At 27.6% G+C, this 21,976-nt stretch overlaps 1 protein-coding gene and 1 long non-coding RNA gene across 2 annotated transcripts in view; both read right to left on the reverse strand.

Moving 5' to 3' along the window:
- The window catches only part of LOC107448641 (uncharacterized), a 34,558-nt gene extending 15,581 nt beyond the window's left edge, over positions 1-18,977 (reverse strand). Inside the window, exon 1 of the mRNA XM_016063923.4 lies at positions 18,701-18,977. Coding sequence (XP_015919409.1) covers positions 18,701-18,742 — 42 coding nt within the window. The 5' untranslated portion in view covers positions 18,743-18,977. The remainder of the gene's footprint in view (positions 1-18,700) is intronic.
- Positions 6,846-13,976, reverse strand: LOC139425898 (uncharacterized). Its single transcript, XR_011636990.1, has 2 exons — positions 12,224-13,976; positions 6,846-10,890 (listed from the first exon to the last, which is right to left on the reverse strand). It is a non-coding gene; the product is annotated as an uncharacterized lncRNA (long non-coding RNA).
- Positions 18,978-21,976: the final 2,999 nt, after the last annotated feature.

Raw genomic sequence — 21,976 nt, forward strand, 5'->3', positions numbered from 1 at the left:
AACGAAACGCTTAGACTCCTTTCCACTCTATAGCAGAAGTCGCGGTAATCCGACTATCGTTCGGGCGGCTTGGGTTTCTCCAATAGGACTTCCCAAAAATTTTAGTTTTTGGAACATGGTCGGAAATTTTCAAAATTGGGGGAAAAAAGCGGATTTCCGCTTTTTCGTGGAAGTCTTTCATCCCTGCAACACATAATTTTTAAATAAGTCTAATACGAAGATCGATGATTGATATTAAAATCGTTTGAATAAGAATCGAGATTTTGTCAGAATCTGGCGCAGTTCCCAATATTTAAAATTCCTAAAATCAGCCAAACATACATAAAATCCTAAAATCAAACAGTACGTGTCATCATCTGAAGACGGGGAAGTCATTCTCTCACACTTACGCGCGTCAAAAAGTTAAACATAGAAATACTGGAAATAGGGCTGTCTTCTTGAGTTTTCGATACTTTTCAAGGTCATTTCGAAATTTTCAAGGATTTAATATCATTTTCAAGTACTTCTAGGGGCCCTTGAAAATCAAAATGAAATTCAAGTACTTTTCAAGACTTTTTCAAGGCCGCAGGAACCCTGACTTTAGTTTTAGATTTACTTTCGGGTTTACAATGAACTAAAATTTTATTTAAAATGCTTTATATAATGTCCTTGAATAATGATGCTATATTGTAGGTCTTGCAAAATATAACCAAGTAAATTTAAAAATAAGAAAATGTGTTTAAGTCATTGTAACGGCTGTTACCTTTCAGGAAAAAAAAGTTCCAAGTCAACAAGACACAGTGTGGTAATACTGATAGATTTTTTCCCCCTTCATTTCATTTTCTTCTTCTCAAAAAGGTAAGTCCTAGGTAAGTCTCTTTCTTTCTTTCTTTTTTTTTTTTTTGCTTTTTTTTTGCCAATTAATAATTTAATCACTTTTAAGAATATACTTACACTATATATTACTGTAAACTAATAGATTTTACCATGGCATTATATTCAATTGTGTTTTGGGGGCTGAGCTATAAAAAACGGAACATGAAATATACTCTTTTATTTAGAGGCAGGTTGTACCAGTTCTTAGGTTATCTAGGTCAATTTGCTATGTGTGTCTTGACTTCAATTTTAGTTTCCTCAGAAAATTTCTACTTGTATAGTACTTCTTTTTTAATAAAATAAAAAAAAGATTTAAAATAACACGTTACAGAAAAAGAGGAAATCTATATATTAATAAGTTTGAAAACTAAATAGCAAAAGAAAATTAAATAGCACAATGATCTTGCTGTACTTTGGATCAGTTTTACAAGCCAAACCTCTAATAGTTGGTTTATATATTGCAGACTAGTTCAAGTGAAAAAAATATTTTTAAAAAAAATAGACGATGAGTGTAGCTTGTTCTTTTTTTCGGGGAAGATGTAACTTAAAAATGTTCAAATAAATTAGTGCTTCTGTCGCTACTGACGATTGTGCCAAACATGTTTAAGTTGCAGAATGTAATGTATAAACTCGTATGCTACAAGTCGGGTAATTTAGTTAACTACTTTAAGTAAAGTAATAATTAGTATTGAACTAATAAATAACCATTTGGTTATTTATAAGTTCGATAGTAATTAGTTCATTCAATTTAACTACATGTACTAATTTAACTAGTTAATATAAAATAGTAAATTAGTTTTGACTATTCTTCATAAAAATGTTAATACTTAGTCATTTTGTTTTGGAAAAAAAAAAAATCAAGCTCGCAGACACTCCGAGTTTAAAATTTAAAATATGCATCCATAAAAATGCTTATAAAAATATTGCCATAATATTTGCGCATGTCAAACGATTAAATATTTAACAATTTTATCACTAAAATATTTCTAACCATATTTTTCATCACGGAAATTTAATAGTTACAACACCCTTCTGTTAAGTAATGAAAGAGCAAGGAAAAACATTTTTATAAACGTATTAGTAAAGAAACACGCGTTGATCTTGGTAAGACGGAAACTTCCCATCTTCAAAAAGCACGGGAGCCTGTGTTCTAAAATTAGATTGCTGCACATCCAACTTGTCTACATGCCAAGTAGGCGAGGGAAGTGAAGCACCGGCAATGACACACTGACTCCAGCATGATCAAAACGAAACACTTTCCACTGCCACCTTCGTTTGTTGTGGGGAATATCTGTTTGACAACACAGAATACTATTCTGAAATGTTTCATAACAGAATCTACAAATGGCAAGGGGAAGGGTAGGATAATCGAATAATCCAACTCACTAGATGCCAAATTTAAAAGGATAAATCCGGTAGATATAAATCTGGCTTCTTGATAAACTCTTGCATAAAATACTAAATATTTTAGGAAATTTTTACAGTCAACAAAATAAAAAATAACAATATTACATTGATATTATTATTACTATACAGGACTAATACTTTCGTTAACGAATAATATTAACTTACCATGATTAAACATTCACATTACGTTATGAACTTTATACTGAATGTTTCATTATTCTTTTTAACTCTATTTTTTGTATTTCTTAGTCATAATTTTGAATAGAAATAGATATTACTTTGTCGTAAATGTCTCTTTTTGAAGGGGGTATATAAAAAAATTTTCAAGTGATTTTAAATCTTAAAAATTTTTTTTAAACAAATACCTTTCTTAAAAAAATCGACCATTAAATGTTCCTTTTCTAATAATTTTCAATATAAAGTATAGAAAAATCTTTTAAACTGTTTATCAAAAAATATTTTCTTTGAAATAAACAATTATGCACAGAGATTGCCTCTAAAACATGCCTTTAAGTATTTATTAACTACAAATTATTTTTCTTATTTAGATAATGAGTTAAAATTACTTTGTGAAATATACGCATAAAATAGTATAAGATGGTAACTTTTGCTGAGGATCAAATTCAGTTATTAAATATTTTGATAAATTTTTACGGTTTTAAGTGGGTGCCCTTTTTGTGCCGAAGCATCCTGTCCTTTTTAATTCCTAGGGAGAACTTGCTAAATGCACATGGCGCTTTCATCCATTCCGAAAACACTCATAGTAACTTAGTACCTATATCCGCTAACAAATGCAAAATTTAAAGACAAAGCAAAATAAATAAAGGTTTAATTAAATTAAACTAAAGTCTTTCTCCCACTAAGTTCTTTAAAAGCGACAATAGAAATTTCTCATAAAGTTTTTTTCTTTTTTAAATTTCATACATTTCGTGATAGGTGACGATTAGACCTGAAAATAACCACTAGCCAAGTCAACAACAAAAAAAGTGGCGAGTAAAATGAAATAAAAACAACAGGACAGACTTCTCAAACTTTTAAAAATAAAAAATCGTTCAATTATAAAAGATGATCAATGTAGAAAGAGACTAAATAGAAAGAAAACAGAATCTTCATTAAAAAATCTAATGTCTCCATTCAAAATTTTGATCCTTCAGATTCCATTAATTTGTTGTGAAAGAGAAGTTCGTTAACAATTTATATTTCAAAGTTGAAATGTATACCATTTAATGTAATTTGCCTCTCCAAATGTTCTTAAATATAGTTCCTTAAAGTTTTTCTTATGTTTAACGAAATTTTGTCACATATTAATCTTATTTTTATTGTTGAATTAACTTTTTATAGCCGCAGATTACTTCTAAAAGATAATTCTTTTAACTTACCATACGCTAGTTTTTCTAAATACCTTTTTTTTTTTAAATTTAATAAAATTTATAACAGGTGAGAGGGTAAAAATAAAAAGCGATCAACTGATCGAGCATTCAACAAGCTTGTTACAACTCGTTACCAACGAAGAATTTTTTTGACTGTATGTACGGACATTAATTTTAAGTCAGATACAGCCATTCCAAATAAAGATCAGGACAGTTGATTCTAAATTAAGAGAATTATTTTGAAAAAGTAAAATTTTAAAGCTGATTAAACGAAAGTTGATTAAAATATTTCATTCAGTACATTCATTACTAGTATTATAGTTGCACAAATCAATTTAATCTTTCACTATCAACCTTTCTAAAAACAACTATCTGTAACACACTCGTTTCACATTCTCAACACTAATAACTTATCAATAATATGTTAGTAATTAAGCATTCCACTCACATTCATATTTTATTCAATGCATTCATTACTATTATTGAAGTTGCACAAAGCAACATTTTTCTGAAGGAAAATGTGAGAAAAGCCCTGTTTCATATTCTTATCCCTAAGTCACTGTTATTTTAATCTTCAAGTGACTTTTCTTAACCGCAAGTCACAGATATTCTTAACCTTAAGCCACTGTTATTATTATTATCCTTAAATCACTGTTATGTAAATAATCATGAGACTGACTACGAATTAAAAACGTTAAGCATTTTTATATTTCCTTAACTTATATCAGATTTAAGGTGGCTTGGAAAAAAAATCGTAATTTTTTTTAAAAATTCTTCTATGACCTTCTTTAACAGAACTACAGCCTAGGACTGGCTAAGGCCCCTTCTAGCTAGATTTCTTCATCTATTCGCTCCCAATACTTTTAGGTCCTTCTCCATTAAAAAACTAGCATTATCTTCAAAAATGCTGGGTTTTTTTTTTTTTAGCTGGATCAGAATCTTCACAACTATAAAAGAACATGTCCCAGCTATATGATCCTGTATGACTTAATAACTCTCAAAATGTTCGGTTGTCTATACTTAATTTACACTTCACGGTTATATAAACTTCTCCATGTATTCACTGCTCCGAAAATTGACCAAAGGATTTATTCTTCTATGATGATACATGATAAAAATCTAACGTTTGCAATCCGTGAAGAAGTTAAAATTGTTAAACTAACATCTCCCAACTTAGATAAGGATAATCGATAATTCTTATTAGCTAGTTAACTAATAATATTTTTGTAAGTCTAACAATAGTTATCTATTGTTAAAATATCTATAGTATCAACAAAAATATTTTTGAAATAAATCGATGCAAAAAGAAAACGTCGTTATTTAACCCTACTGTCACATTTTTAATGCAAAAATAAAATCGTTTATAAAAAAACAGGTAAATGTAAATAAATGCAGCTGAAATAATCGTATTTCTGAGCAAAATTCAACTTTTTTGAGATCACAAAAGAAACAGCGAAATGAGTAACTTCTCGGCATCGGCTAGAAAACCGCTTATTAAGGATTTGAGAAAAGGTCATTGCCACAAGGCAAATGCTTCGGGTTTTTGGGAGTAGGAGTAGAACTTAAGCGAAATGAAAAGGTGTCCAGTTCAGTTTACAACTTTCTTGGAACACGCACATGCACTACTACTAAAGTTATGTGAGGAGGGATTAAAAATCTTTCTAAATAAATTAAAATCATATTTTGATCGGGTTTTACATCGATTTGTTTTTCTAAATTGAATAGGGGGGTGAAAGGACCTGTCTTAGTAACTTTCAGAAAAGTCTACTCAATTTATTGAATTTGTGAAAATTTGGTCTCGTTTCTGAAAAAATAAATAAACTACTTAAAATAAATTGTAGTCTTAAAATCTTAATCGTCGTCTTATCAAAAGGTTAAATTCTAAACAGAATTTCGTGAAAGGTCCAATTCTGAAAATTATTATTTTATAATTATTTAATAACGTAACCAATATGGGCCCGTTTTAACGATATATCTTGTGAAAAGTAAGTTTTTACGATAAAACTTGAGAAAGTTCGTTAATGGACTTGAATTCCTCTAAAAATAATCCTTGGAATGGGCGTGGCGTTGAAGTTTATTAAAATTATCACTTAAATACTGAATTCCTTAGAAAACTTTACTTATTCGAATGCAAATTTATAAAAATATGTAATTAATAAATCCACTATTTTTATGTCTTTTACGTATCACATGATTAAGTTTAAGATTAAAAGGCATTAAGAATTATATTAGTAATATAGCTATAGCTATATATTCGAAAATATAAATTCATAGCAATAGTAGCTTTCAGCTACTGATAATAAGCATTAAAATATCACTATAAAATATCAGAGCAAACAGAAAACTTAGCAAGTTGCATAAATTCTTGCAGCATTTTGACTGCTTTTAGAAAAACGTAAAAAATATGAACTTTTTTTTTAAAATAACAATAATTTTTCTATATTTTGCTCTTTAACTCAAAACCTCTTAACGAGCAACACAATTCATAATAAGCATTGCTAATGATTTAAATTACTGATGATCAATGGAAATTGATGCTCAATAGCTCAGTTTTCACATTGATTCGAAACTTATATTTTCCTGGATAATGAAAAAACTTTATTTGCTTTCAAAACATTTTCTTTGAAGCAAATAAAGTTTTTACATTATCAAGTATATCTGTTCGCTTCAAATTCTTGGAATTGTTTCAACGTTGATACTTGTTTAAAAGTATTATAGTAGAACAGAAAAAAGTATTTGACTACCAAAAGAAAAGAAAATTAGTATGATAATGAGCTATTTATTAAATGCATAATTATCAGACATTAAAAAATCAAAATGGAATCGTTAAAATTTAAAACTTAAATATATATTAAAAAAATATATATTTAGATCTTAAATTTTAACAATATAATATTAAAAATAAAGTACTTATGGTTAAAAAATTTTTTTCATTCTTTAATAATGTCTTTCAACAAGCGCAATTATTTTTTTTTACGTTAAGAATGGTAATTAACATTTCAACTTGAGAAAAAAAAAACGAACAGATATCAATAAGAAAAATGAGAAAAAGAGAAATTAAAATTAGTTTAAACTTGCATTAATGAAACTAAAATATAAATTTACATATATTTAATTTATTTGTTATTTCTCAAACAGATGTTATAATTAAGGTTCTATTTTGTGGGGCAAGCATATAAACTAAAGAAAAATACATAAAATAAGTAATACATATTCGATAATCATTAATTTATTAATAGACAATTTCAACTATTTAAGGCACAACTTACAGAGATAAGACTTATTACATCTTTATACATGAATATAGCTGCAACATTTTGAGTTGTAAAGCGAGTAATTAAGTTTTAAAGAGCATTAATTTCTAAGGTGTATTATTTTTCTTATACTTAGTCAAACGATATAGTACACTGCAATTTTAAAACCTTATAATACATAGCTATAAATTTCAGAAATATCAAATTACAAAAAAAGTTAATTTATAAAATGCACTAAAAACATCACTTGCAAAGAATGTTTGAAGATTAAATTATATTTTATTTCTTAAATTTATTAAATGTTAAATCTGGAGAAAAAAAATCATTCATAACTTAATGTATCAACATTAAATTTCAAATATTTACCTCGAAACTCAAAATCACACAAAACACTAATTATAAAAACAAAACTTCCTTTGTTTTTGATACTAACAACGTAAATTGAGAATATTAATGCTAATTGAGAACATAAATATTGCTACATACAAAAATGTTTGTGCGAAAATTTGGCATCACTTCCTATTTTAGGGATTAACAACTACAGAATATTACATATCAGCTAATTTCAAATGTATTAAGAAATCTTCCAATACATAAAATTCTAACATTTTCAGTTTTACTTCACAAAGTAAATGCAATGCGTTCAGATTTCATGAAAAATACAACCATAATTTGAAAGTGGTACAATTAAGGTCAGACTTAATGCTTTGACCAGGATATAAAAACGATTCGTGTTAAGCTGCACCAAAATAACGTATCAAACAAAGGATGCAACTTGTCAACGAAATTTGTCTTATAGACAGAGAAGCGGGATAATTACATGAAATGTTATGTTGCAATAACATAGTGAAATCATTTTTGAATACTATTCTGAAATAACTAACCTTGTGTTTCCATAAAACAAAATAGAATATAGGGTTAGTTAAAAGTAACGACGTTCTATTTACATAAAACAAATTTATTTAAAGTAAATAAACACTAAGATAAGGGATTGCAAATGTACAACTTTTTAAGCCTTTATTAAGTGGATTTTCTTAAAACTTAAAATAGGCGTTTAAAAATTTTTAATATAAAAATTCGTAAAACGACAAAAAACGCTTACAGCTTTTTATGTTTTGCAATCATTTGCGGACTAAAATTTTCGAAATAATAAAAAAAAAGCTGTGATGGTTTTCTTATTTAAGCAAAAGAAAAGAGAAAAATTGATTAAACATTTGGATCCTGTTAGCCTTTTATAAGCAGGAAATAAAGTCCATTTAGTGTTAATTATGAGAAATATTTTAATTCATTAATTCTCAAAATCCAGAATATTAAGTCCAAAAATTTACTGGAATGCCAACTTTTTTTTTTTGCTTTTGCAAAGCAATTTTCCCGTAATCCCTATTATTGCAACAGAAATTAAATTATTTTTTAAAAAAAATTTAAATTATTATTTTTCCTTAATTCCATTTTAGTATTGATAGCGTTGTCAAGTTAAAGGAAGAAGTTGTCAAGCCACTTTTTCCGAAATTTATTATGAAGCATTTACGTTTTTTCAAATGCACAGCAGAATCGATATCAAATTCGATAAGCTACAAATTTTATTAACTATCAAAAAGTTATTTTTAATTACATAAAAATTAACAATCAATGAATAATATCATACCAAAGATAGTTTTAACATAATGATGAAAAAAAAATAGATAAATAAATAAAATAAAGACTACAAAACAAAAACAAAAAAATTTTGGTAGAAATCAAAAACCGTAAAAATTACGGAAAAGTTGGCACCCGCTAATTGGCAATAGGTGCCGCCTTCCTGTTTTTTACATTTTAATACTCTTATGCTGTCTACTCAAAAAGTTTTAATTTAATCCTTCTGCGTTTGAAAAAGATTTTAAGCGATTAGCTGAATTATCCTCATCTTTTTTACCATTTTTTAACATTACTAAAATATATTAGTATAAAAAAGGATAAAAATAAAATGTCACATAAAATGCTATGAAAAATAAAACAATTTCTACAACAAAACAAATCTGTGAAACCCAATACTTTGAAGTATTTAAGCAAAGAACCATAGTTAAACAATAGGTAAAAATCATTTACATACAAGATAATAAAAACTAAAACAAAACCTCAACATAACAACCTAAACTTGGTCAGTTTTCAAGCTTTTTCCTCTCGACAAAATTTAAAAAAAAAAAATCAATCTGTAACGACGTTTTCCTTTAACTATGTTACTAACTATATGTATATATCCATAAATAGATAAAAATCAAAAAATAACAGTAAGCGAATTTCTACCTTTGATAAATTAATTGTTTACACAAACTAGTAAACTTTCAGAAAGAATTTATAAATTTGTAAAACACCGAAAAACAGGTGCCATTAACTTATTAGGGCTCAACAATAAGTAACATCAATTTAGCAAACAGTTCTGAAAATTGTCATGAATGATAAGCTCTTTATAAAAACTAAAGTCTCAAAAATTACACAAGTTATTTAGTTCTCTAATCAATATTATAAAAGATAAAATTGTATTTCCACAAACTTATGTTTGTTTAAACAAGCTCATAAACAAAATACAAGATGCAATTTCACACACCAAGTATGAATAAAGTTTATTTTTTTTATTTTTTATAAAAATGGCTAATTATAACATTAGAATTAAGAAAATTAAAAAAAATTTACTTTAGGTTAACATATTTCAACAGGACAATATTCAATATGCATTACTGTCGAAATATAGTAAGAAAAAGTGTAAAAATAAAGCCTATATTTTAATATTTAAATGTAAGGACAATCAGCTAGGACCAACTAAAACAGTTATTTGAAGAGTTTAAAACTTCAAAAGGATTACAATATACAAGTTTAAAAAAGTTAATTTATAAAAACGATTTATTTATACTCGTCAAAATTTAAGATTTATATCCAATTTTTTTATATTTCACAATATAATAATTAATAAGCTTTAAAAATAAAATAAATGCATCTATTGAGTTTGGGTTGTGGGGATATTTTTACAACTATTTTTACTAAATTAGCTTATAACATTTTATGTAAAAAATATTTATTTAATCATATTTAAAATATACTTTATAAAAATAGTCAAGTATAATGCGCTTTCGATCAAAATTAAATAAACGAAATTTCATAATAATTATTTCAAAAATTGGATTAAAATACACAAAAAGACATGACATTCAAATGCATACTTAATCTATAAAATAAATTCTTGCTATATGTATAAACACCATAATACAGCGTGTGTTACACATTTTAATTTCCACAAAGCAAAAAAACACGGATGTTACGATAAAAATATCTAGTCTTAAGTAAAATCTTTCTGATCTTTCTGACAATTCACTGCTTGATTTTTAACGGGTATTAACAGTAGGGAAAGTTCACATAATTATCTTCAGTTTACCTAGTTTGATTATTTTGAATAACATAGATGTCAATGTTTAATTTTTTTTATTTCATTTACATTAAAACATCGCCTCAGACAGCTTTGACAGTAATCAAGATCCTTGAACAACTAACAGTTTGATACAATTTACTGTCATTTTTAACGGGTTACAGAACGGATAGTTCACATTGTGTTTCAGATTACATTTATTATTTTTTTTATTGTCTAACATATTTGTCAATGTTCAGAATGTTAAATTTCTTCTAGTTTTATTTACATTAAAATAACTCTTCAAACATATTTAACAAAAATAGATATACTAGAACAGCTAACAGTTTACAATTCACTGTCATTTTTCACGGATAACAATTGGGAAAGTTCACATTATGCTTCAGTTTACACCTAATTTTTTTATTTTGAGTACAGTTATTGCCTAAAAAAGTCAATTTTACTGAACGTGGAATTGTGATAACTATAGTTTTACAAGGCGATAAGCACAAGAACATCTTGTACTATTCTTTGTACCATACATAAAACTCAGTTTGTAAAGTAGTTTGCTTAAATGTCACATTAATTTATCCACAACTTCGCAGCAGGGATTGACAGCATTGAGGCTCTGGAATAAGAAATTTTAGCATTAAATCAAGCATTAAAATTAATGCACAGTTAAGGTAATGTTTAAAAATGCCCCTACACCTAATGCCAATATTATTTGTGCTGTTCAACTAAATAATACATCAAGATATATTAACTTGAACAATAGCATTTACTGGTAGATTGCATACAAAAATTAATCATAAAATATTTAAGACTTAACAATTGAAAATCTCAATCATCTTACCAACATGAGAAAAAAAAAAACCATATCATGGTTAAATTTAATAAAATTAAACAAAAACTTATAAAATGACAGCAAATATTCGAAAAAATTAACAATCCAGTGCAGATTCCTAGGATACGGAAATGATTATGTTTTCCCCTACGAAAAACACTTAATGTCATTAAAATCAATTCCTCAAATAACTATGAATAAAACAAACCAACAGCTGAAAAATAAGTCATTAATTTAGAGGAGTTGTTTAAGACAAACAATTGGATTATTTATTTAATGAAATTGTTTAAGACAAGCAATATTATAAACAAGTGTAAAAAGATAAAGACTGCAGCACTGTAGATTCAGATATCAGCATGATTATGCATCATTCTAATTTCATTTTATCTATCAAATTTTGCTGGAATAGAATTTCTTTCATTAATATAACCTTACACATGAGCAGAATAATAGATAATTAAATAATACAATCAAAGTATGAAATTGATTTAACAAATATTAAGAAAAAAACTTGGAAATAACAGTCAAAATGGAAAAGGGCTAAATGCAGCTAAAACCAAATTTGTCTTATGTTTATCAACTTTTCTATAAAACTGATTGTGGAGGGAACAAAAATTAAAATCTCTTGAAATGAAACCAAATTAACTTTCTTTTCCTGATATATTTTACCAGAAATTTATTAAACAGAACTTTTGATGGCGTTAAATTAATAAAATATTGATTGAAATCAAATTCGTCTACGTGGAAGAAAATTTTAGCAAACTTTCTTCTCTAAGAAATTCCAAACAAATTTTAAACGACGTGCTCAACAGATAAGATCAGGAAATTCTGTTTTAAAAGATAAATTCTAATTTAGTAAACGTATTGTTAGGCTTTTATAACGGAGAAATCAATCGCAAAACATTTCATTAAGAAATGGTTTTTGAAATCATGATGAAATACTTAAGCCTAAAAGATTAATTCAAATTCCCCGCGCTTTTCGTTATTCTAAGTAAATGCCGTATTTCTGAAAACCTAAAATGGCGGAGACACCATTGAACTTAAAATTAATGATAAATTGTAATAAGTTAAATAAAAAAAAAAATTATAGGCAAAAAAAGTCAAAGCGAGATCCTACTTTATCTTTCAAATCATGCAACATTTTGACTTAAGAACGCAAGTCATGTGCTGCAATTAGAACTTAAAAACTTGATATTTAATAATCTGTCGTCGGGAAACGTTGCCTTCGCCAGAAAATCGATCGATAACTTTCTTCGGGTAGGGGCTTCGGTGCAGTTTCCTTCGAGTCACTTGGATCGATAACGGTATAGGGAAAATGGAACGGAGTCGCGATATTAACAATGGGAAGTATTTCGGCGATATTCGATCGCACAACTTACGAAACACTTTTAAGTTGTCCATGGTGATAAGTACAATTTAAAAAAGTATACTAACTTTAACCTATACAGAAATGCTTCGGAAAATTTATTAGTAGGTATAAATACATGAGGTAAATAATTCGCGATGAGTAAACGGATATGATTTGCTATTTCTTATCCCTTGTGTAATCCGGCTTTTATTTTACCCAATTTATTTTATTTTTGGTCGAAATTTGCATCATCTATTTTAATCTTTTGAATTAGAAGTAGGGAAAGAAAAAGATCGTTAAAATTAAAAAAGATTAAAAGTAATAGAATCAAAGTACTACTTACGGTTAGTAGAAGGGAATTTGCGAAATTTTTTTTTAACGATTGGATTAAAAAATGGAGTTAAAAATTATTGCATTGTCAAAGAAAAAATTAGCTTGATTAATATATTTTGAGAGAATATAAAGACCAGAAAAGGGTGCTTAAGAGTAATTATTCGCAAATTTATAGTATAAATATCCATTAAAAGTGTGAATTAAAATTAGAGATTTCCAGAAGCGACCAAACTAATTTTTCAGTGAAACTCATATTGGAAAAGCAAAAAAGCACAAAACAATTTTATATAAATTTATTTTTACTAGCAATAAGATTTTATTGCATGTAACTGCATAAAGAAAATGAACCAGATCTTATATTGGAATAATATCGACTTACCAAATATGCCATTGAAATACCTAACTAATCGGTTTGTACGCGAAAAATTAGGGCATATCTCCAAGTTGTAAATAATAACAAGGGATCTTTCACAAAATGATGGGAATGGGGCAAAAACCATTAAACAAAGCAGATAAATTAAACTTTTCTTATTTTTTAAATGCTTTTAGTCAAAGACTTTTCACTTTTTAAATACATTCAATAATTAAAGGGGGGGAAAATCAAAATTTTGGCATTCAAAAATTTAAATAAGTTTCAAATATTTGAAAGAATTTTCAGAAGGGTTTTTAACATTATTCATTCAGAAATTTTATCAGGATCCATCTAACATTACGCACATAAAAATTGTTAACCAGTCTTTAAACTTAATGAATAACTTGTTAAGTTCATTTTGTATACATAATAGATTTAAAAAAAATCTTATTAACAATGATGCTTAAAATTTGGTACAAAAAGTTGCAACTATTACAAGTATTTTTACTAAAAATAAAATGATAAATCAGAAAACTTCAAAAAGTAGTATGTTGACTATAAGTTTGTTAAATATTAAATTAAATGAAAATAAATGGTGCTGTAAACTGAATTTGATGCAAAATTAAACATCACAAAATAAGATCACTAGCCTGAATAATTCGTTGGACCCATATTTACCAGAAGAAAGCAAAATTACAAAGGGTCATAGATGAAAGTTTAAGGGTATAAACTGACTTAGTCCATTTGCATTGTCTAATGTAAAAACACTATCCCCAAACATTTTTCTATCTATAAAATCAGACCAAAAGCCTTATAACTGACTATACCTGATCTAATATTAATCTGCTAAGAAAAATAGACTACTCAAAAATATTATTTTCTTCTTTGGAAGAGGGAACACTTTAAGTTCATTTTTTTAAAGGAGGGTGCAAGACTAAGTTTTTTAAAAAAAATTAATAAAACTGTCAAATTTTGATCCTTTTTCCTTGAGATGGGTCCATATAGCCATTTCTTTGACTATTTTTGTATTTTACTAATTTTCAAAACTTTATATTCATTTTAAGCTATGTATTTAAATTTGATACTAGTGAGAAAACATACGAAAACAGTATGTTTCTCAGCTATTATTTTTTAGTTTCTATACAATCATGTCTTATCTTAATTTACAGTTCATAAAACCTGAATAAATAAAAGGGCAATTCCACCAATTATGACTGCTCATATTTGTATAAATCTAAGTTTTTAAAAAATCAAGCTGTTCAAATAATTATTGTTAAAATAACACTCATTTACACATTCTCAAATTTCTATCAACTTATTAAAAACTAAAATAGGGCTGTAACAGATGTAACTAACATTGTGTATTATGTTACATACATGACACCTAGATCTTAATTTTAAAACATTTTTTTAAACAAATGAAAGTTATTAAAAAGTGGAGAAATATAAATTACACTGAGGGTTACTTTAACAAACAAGAATTATTAGCACTGCTTTTTTAACTTATACACATATGATGCTCATAAATGGTGGAATTGTAAAAAAATAATTTAAAATTAGATTTAATTGTCCTTTCCATCAACTTAAAAGGTTGATAAATAAAAACACAATGGCAGTTAAAAAAAAAAAACAATGTACTGTGAATTAAATAGAAATTTTATGGTAAATGAGAATATAGTTTAGCAAAGAATAAAAAAAAAACTACATTTAAAAGGAAAAATAAAATTTTTATTTCCAGCTACGGGGATAAATAATCACTTTTGATACGTTTTTATTTAACCTTTTACCTAAGGGCATCTGATGGCACTTATTACTCTAGATCAGGGATGGCGAACCAATGGCACGTGTGCCATTTATGGCACGTGACGCAATATTTTGGGCACCCCACCGATCGCTATTGTTATTGCACTATGACTTGTTATTACACAAATGTTATTACAATTTGAAGCATATGTAACAATTAAATTAAAAATCACAAAAACAAACAAAATAATAAACAACTATTAATAAAAAAATTAACAATTAATGCTAAGAAACAATTAACCATAAAAAACAAGTTCACAATAAGTAACTAGCAAAAAAAAATAACAGTCTTGCTGAAACTAACATCTTACAACCTAATATAAGTTATTTGTCATCTAATCTGCAGCAACAGAAGTCACACTGATGTTACTTCAAGTTGAATTACGCCTATAACTGAGACATTGCAAAATGTATTTTTTTTTTCAATGTAAATAGTTTTCAGTTGATAGTATTTAGTATTATTATTTTCCCAATAATCACGAAGTAAAAATTACTTGACGGCACGTCTATGACATCATTAAACAGTTTTTTTTTTTAGAAAAAATGGCACGTTGATGTATAAAGGTTCGCCACCCCTGCTCTAGATCATCAGTTGTACATGCCGTAAGCAAAGGGTTAATAATGAAAAGTCAACTTTAGATAAATTAAAGATGAACGACACACATTATAAAATTATTTCAATTATTTTTGTTTTATAAATTTATATGTTCTCAGTTAAACTACGAAAAATAATAGATTTTATATAACCCCTAGAAGCGAATCCTGCACTGGACTGATCGTTAAGACACAGTTCCCAGTAGATCATCGAAGTCGAGCATCACTGGCTGCGGTCAGTGTGCGGGGGTGACCACTTGGATCAATCTGCGTAGGGACCGAGGGTGTGCGGTATTGGTTCTCGGCAAACTGCTCTACTTCGCGTTACAGGTCGTCGGGCTACCAAAGCGAGCTTGCCATCCCCTCTGCAGAGGATCAAAATTGTGATGGCATGTCTTCAGATCATCCTCAGGGATGTTTCCCTGACCGTCGCCAATAGCCCATTTTGCAGCTTTAGTGCAAAGTAAATGAACAACAACCCTAGAGGCAAAATAACTTGGGCCCTGGATCGATTTAGAAATGTCCTTGTTTGAATCTTTATTGAGCCAAGATTCGTGAATATAAAACACGAATCTTGGCTCAATAAAGATTCAAACGAGGATTAATTTAAAATATTGGTTAGATATAAAACTGTCCTATTTACCCGATGTTTTACAGTCATTTTTAAAACTAATATCGGCTCTATACAGAGTTGTCAGATTAACCATTTCATATTCATTATTCAGTCAATATAAGCTTTATATCGGCCGTTTATAGAACAATATTCGCTCTATATAGAACTGATAATAAAACATCTAGAAATTCCAATATTGGTTTTTTGGTGGATGTTCATACAGGACAAATATTAAGTTTAACAGGTAAAATTATTGTTAGGAATCTTAATGGATTTTAGGGCTTTTTTTCTATAATTAATTTCTTTTACTAAATGATACAAAGGAGAATTATGTCAATATCTCTCTTTGCTAATAAATCGAACGACTTCAGGCGATACTTCCAGTCGCTGAAAAACTACTTTTGAAATGTAATCATTACTTTTAGGAGACAAACTTAGCTGGTTGCTATAGAGCTTAATTTACACCCCTTTAAAATAATTTTGAATAAAAAATTGGCTTTTTTAAAACATGAGATTATTAAGAAACTCTTATATCAGCAAAATTGTTATTTTAAAACATTTTTACAAACTTGTTCACATAGCCTTCAACTTTTTATCTCTCGAATAAACTTAGGAAATTATCAAATATTTACAATTTTGCAAATGCCCTTTTTATTTTCTTTAAGAAAGGAAGTACATCTAAAATTACAGTGAAAATGAGTTCCCTACCATTGAAACAATATTAATTAATGAATGCACATTCACATTTGAATGTGCAACCAAAGTGACCCATTTAGCTTAATAAGTCATTCTAAATACATAATTCATATGAATGCTCGGCCATATGCACACTCTCATTGTATTCATAGACAGATTCAGGAAGATTTTTATCAAATTCAAATAATTAGCTGCACTTGCACTTCAATACTTTACTAAACTGACGTTAAAAGTAGCTGCGAGGAATCGCTACCAACCACTGTTTTTTTATGTCCCAAAACTTCCACTACTTTTTTTAAAAAAAGTTGCACAACACATTACAAGCTACAAACAGAAAAGTATCAACTTCAGTACTGCTGTACAATTGAAAATACAACGTAAGTGCTTCAAGATTGATTCCGAGAAAGTTATAATCTTTGCATATCAACTTCGTTAGCAGGCAACAAGTAAAATAAAAACAAGTTTGGGCTTTAGAAATATTTTAACATAATTCAACTATACAATTAATTGAACTCTCAATTCAAATCTCTGAAAATATCATCAAAAACAAATTAGTGACTTAACACTATGATAAATATCAGTATATTTATCATATTGAGAAAATCATTAGTTATAATTCAGTACCAAGAGAAAAACAAATGTATATCATACTAAAGTTAATTTTTAAAATGCTATACAAAATCAAAATTTCAGTATCAAAATAATTGTACTTAGATACTAAATAGATAACCCTTTTAAAATAAATGTGGAGTAAATTTTTTTTTTTTTATAGCACATTTGGGTACATAATATAGAAATATTCTGTTAGGTATAGGTTCTGATATTTTAAATTAAACAGAGGTCTTATTGGAAATTTTGTAAAACTAAATCAATTTATACATCAACCAAAAATTTTTATGTCATACATTTATTGCTCTCAGATTGCACAATATTGGTTAATCTTCAATCTACAAACTTCATTAAAATTATTCACAAAACAGAAAAATGGACATTTATGTTCAACTTCATTGAAGTTTAAATTCTATTAATTCATTAATTTTAATCCTGAAGAAATCTGTAAAGCCTAAATGAATCAGGTCTCATAAAACGAGAGCTCTTGTTTTACAACGCGAAATAATTATCGTGCTGCCATCTATGAGCAGCTATGTCATATGCAACATACTTTCATAAAAATGGCGGAGATGTTATCATTTTATACGTATCATTAAAATATATAACTAGACCTCCTTGAAATATGTATGCAATTCCTAAATAAGAAAAGCATATTGAACCATATTTTAGAGTATGTCATTGAAATGTAATACATGTTATTTAAACTTATTTATAATGAAAATTCTTCCTTCACAATAATCTAACATTAACGTACTTATACGCACATTTTTCAGTCATTTCATAATCAGCCAATGCGTTAGTTGCAATATTTCACACACAAATAATAAAAATACTCTACCGTTACGAATAAATTAGTAAGGCGTTGTAGCACTGGGGCTTAAAACTTGAAATAAAATTATAAAATAATCAACAATAAATTTAAAATAAAAGTATACATTTTTAAATTTCTGCACAAACCCAATTGCAATAAGTAAATATGATTTGTTTTTTAATAAATATAATATTACCATACGAAAATACATACAAATTCTAATATTGCAGTTAAAATATTAAATGTTAAACTGAGTTAAAACGAGTGCGTTAATTTCAACAGCTTAAGAAAAATGTGCCCATTACATAAATCTTTACGTTAAAATACATTAATAAATATAATTTATCATAAATCTGAGGAAAACCTTTCATAATATGATCTCTAAGGCATCATTTCTAATAAATTTACTTATTAATAAATATTGTTAGTTACCTTGAACTCGCTTCTATGGACGGGACAGACTTCTACACCCATGCCATAAGTATTCGGGCAAAACCCGCCACAAATTTTGACAAAATGATGTGACAGCACCAAGTAAATTCTTGTAGAGAGCACACCGTTATCACCTGTTGTATGACAGTTCAAGTAAAGAGCACATTGAGAAACATTCAAACATGACGTTCAGTTACAGAAACAATACATCCGAACAACACACCATTGCATCCGCAAAAGCTCTACTGTTATCTAAAATCCAAAGCGAAATATCAAAATAGTTTTTGGCGATGCCTAGGGTTGCCAAAGTTTAATTTCTCTTCGATCACACGCCATGCTTCCAAATAAAGATGCCAAGCTTGTTTTGAGAAAATCCCTATTATTTTTCCCTATACCGGTTCTGAATAGAAAAAAAAAGTTATCCTGTTCCCTACGTGTAGGCGTTGCTTATTGCCGAAACAAAGCTAGAACGAGATTTTAGAAAAGAGCAGCATTTGAAAGAAAAGGCTTATTTCAAAAGAACGAAAACTTAATTAAAATAAAGTTTGATTGAACAAATAAAATTTATTATCTTCTGTCATCTCTAAGGTAAAATGCGTCTTAATAGCTAAAATCTATGCATTTTATTACTCATCTAATTATTTTATTGTTGAATTATTTTTATTACTTGTATTTCATTTCATGTTTAAAGTTTAATAATAAAGTCAATAAAGTCGTCGAATATAAAATCCCGTTGTAACGGGGTTGTGAAGTATTTTCCATATAAAAGTCACCAAAATTTAAATGTATCTGATAAAACACAATAAAAAAAGATTGTTCTTTAAATTTTAGTTAAAATTTACAGTTGAAAACAATTATTGCGTATTACAATAGTTATTTCAGACATTTAATATTTTAAAAATTTATTTTTAAGTTATTCTTTTACTATTTTTTCTTTAGAGCAGCTGAAGTTACCAGATTTGCATAATTTAAATCAATACAATATTTCAAAACAATCAGAATAAAAAATCTTCTTATCTGGTTTTCGTAGTTTAAAAATTTATTAAGGCGAAAATTCCTAATTTTTACTTATTTTTTTAGTGTTATTACTGTTTAAGCGATCATTCATATTTTTATGTTATTTAAGAGATCATTCATATTTAAATAAAGTACAACTCACAATGCAGTAATAAAATAATATTAATTATGAAGTAATATAAAAAAAAATTTATTTGGGTTTTTATTTTCATTTTACGACAAATGAATACGAAAAAATTATTGTCACGGTGAAGTCTCTTAGTGAGTGATTGGAAAAATGGATACCATAATTAAAAAACTTCAATTGGGAGGGAAATGCATAAATGTAACTTTCAATTTTAAAAAAATACATTTTAAGTCACCGATAATTGAATTTCTTGCAATTTACAAATTCAAAATGTATTTAAAGTTGACAATATGATTTATAAATATATTTTAAAAGTGAGAATAGAACGTTTTTTTTTTTCTTACGATTTTCAATGCCTAAAATGTATACACACTATGAATGACTAATTATATTTATCGCTAACCCAATTCGTTAAATTGCTTTCACTTGTTTATGAAAATAATCCCAATTCAAGAAATATACTTTCTGGCAATATACTCATATAACAGATAAAAGGTTCAAAGATAAAAGAAAAGTTTAGATTAGAATCTGGATTGTTAAAGCTTAAAACTTACCTTAAGAGCTCCAAAAATGCTCTCATAACTTAATAAGAACTTTAATGTGAATCATTATTTTTTTCATAAATTTGCACATTTGAAAAACAATTTTAAATTTTTTTTTAAATATATAATATTACGAGACATCCGGATTAAAAGACATACATAGAAGTTTGAAATAAGTGTTTAAAGGGTGATAAAAAAAATATAGGGTAAACAAATTTGTAGGGGGTATAGAGAATTACCATTATGAAAGGAAAAAAAATGTTAAAAAAAGAACCTGATTTCAAATTTTGAAATTTTTTACTTGAAATTGTAGAAAAATTCCATTAAAATCGTTTAATGCTAAAAATGAAAAAAAACTTAAATGCAAAAATTACCCTAGGGGACCACCAAACCTTTTTGATCATCGACCCCCCAAACTTTTATAATTATCTTATCGACTACCTCCATAAAAAATCTTGAAAAATAAGAAGAAAAAAAACTTTCCCGTTTTTTAATTTATTTTATTTTGAAGAAATCAAATTGTTACACAAATCATTGAGAAGGATGACTTTTGGCTGGATAAGCAATGTTTGGTTCGAAATATGTAAATCGCTTCGAAGTTCTTCACTCAATTTGTTTTCCTGCTTTGTTAAATGGAATTAACATGACTGGAGTCATATTTAATCATATATGAGTTTAGTAATGCAGTTAAAAGGGAAATGCCGCATTACAAAGTTTTGTATATCTTTTAGTAATATTTATATCAGTCCAAAATTTATTCACAGTTAAATTATCAAAAAACATCCTTGTTTCAATATCAACTAATAATTCAATGATTTTATCTTAAAAATGACTGTCGATACTTTAAGCTTCAGTGGTGCAATAACTGGGATATCCAGATTTTCATTATCTTCTAATTCAAAATTTATTTTTAAATCTTGGCGATTGATAAGCATTGGTATTCATTCACCGATTCCTAATCATCGCCATTGATCGGATCTACCTCTAATTATATTATATCGACCCCCAGGGGCCGATCGCGATCGCAGGGGCGACCCCTCCTTGGACCAAAATTTAAAAAGAAAGATGGAAAAGAAGAAAAAAATACCCCTAAAATCTCTAAAAATGCTTTTAAAGAGAAAGTCTAAATATGCAAGGAAAAATTAGGCTAATGACATCATAATCCGTGTCTTAGATGTACCAGAAAGAAAACAGCCAACAACAAACAAATTGCTAATTTGTTTCTCCGAGAAAATGGCCAGTTCTTCGTAAAATAAACGGTATGAAGAGTGTTTTTGACAGTATAAGAGTGAAAAGCAGCCGTGGAATTTTTATTATGATTACAAGTTTCCTACCTTACAGTATTGGGATGCAATGCTTCATGCGTTGGTGCTGGAATTTCATTAAATAAACTGAAAGTATTTTAGCTCTTACATTAAAATCTTAGAATGTAATGTTAAGTTTAATATCTTGGTTCACAATAAGTCAATGAATATGGCTACAACGACTAAGTCTAGTGGTGCACAATAAATATAAGTGCAAAAAGAAAATTTTAAATGTCTGTGTTTGAAAAAGAAAAGATAAACTTAGGAATTTGCTTTTGTTACATAC

Source organism: Parasteatoda tepidariorum, chromosome 6 (genome assembly GCF_043381705.1).
Source record: "Parasteatoda tepidariorum isolate YZ-2023 chromosome 6, CAS_Ptep_4.0, whole genome shotgun sequence".
Lineage (NCBI taxonomy): Eukaryota > Metazoa > Arthropoda > Arachnida > Araneae > Theridiidae > Parasteatoda > Parasteatoda tepidariorum.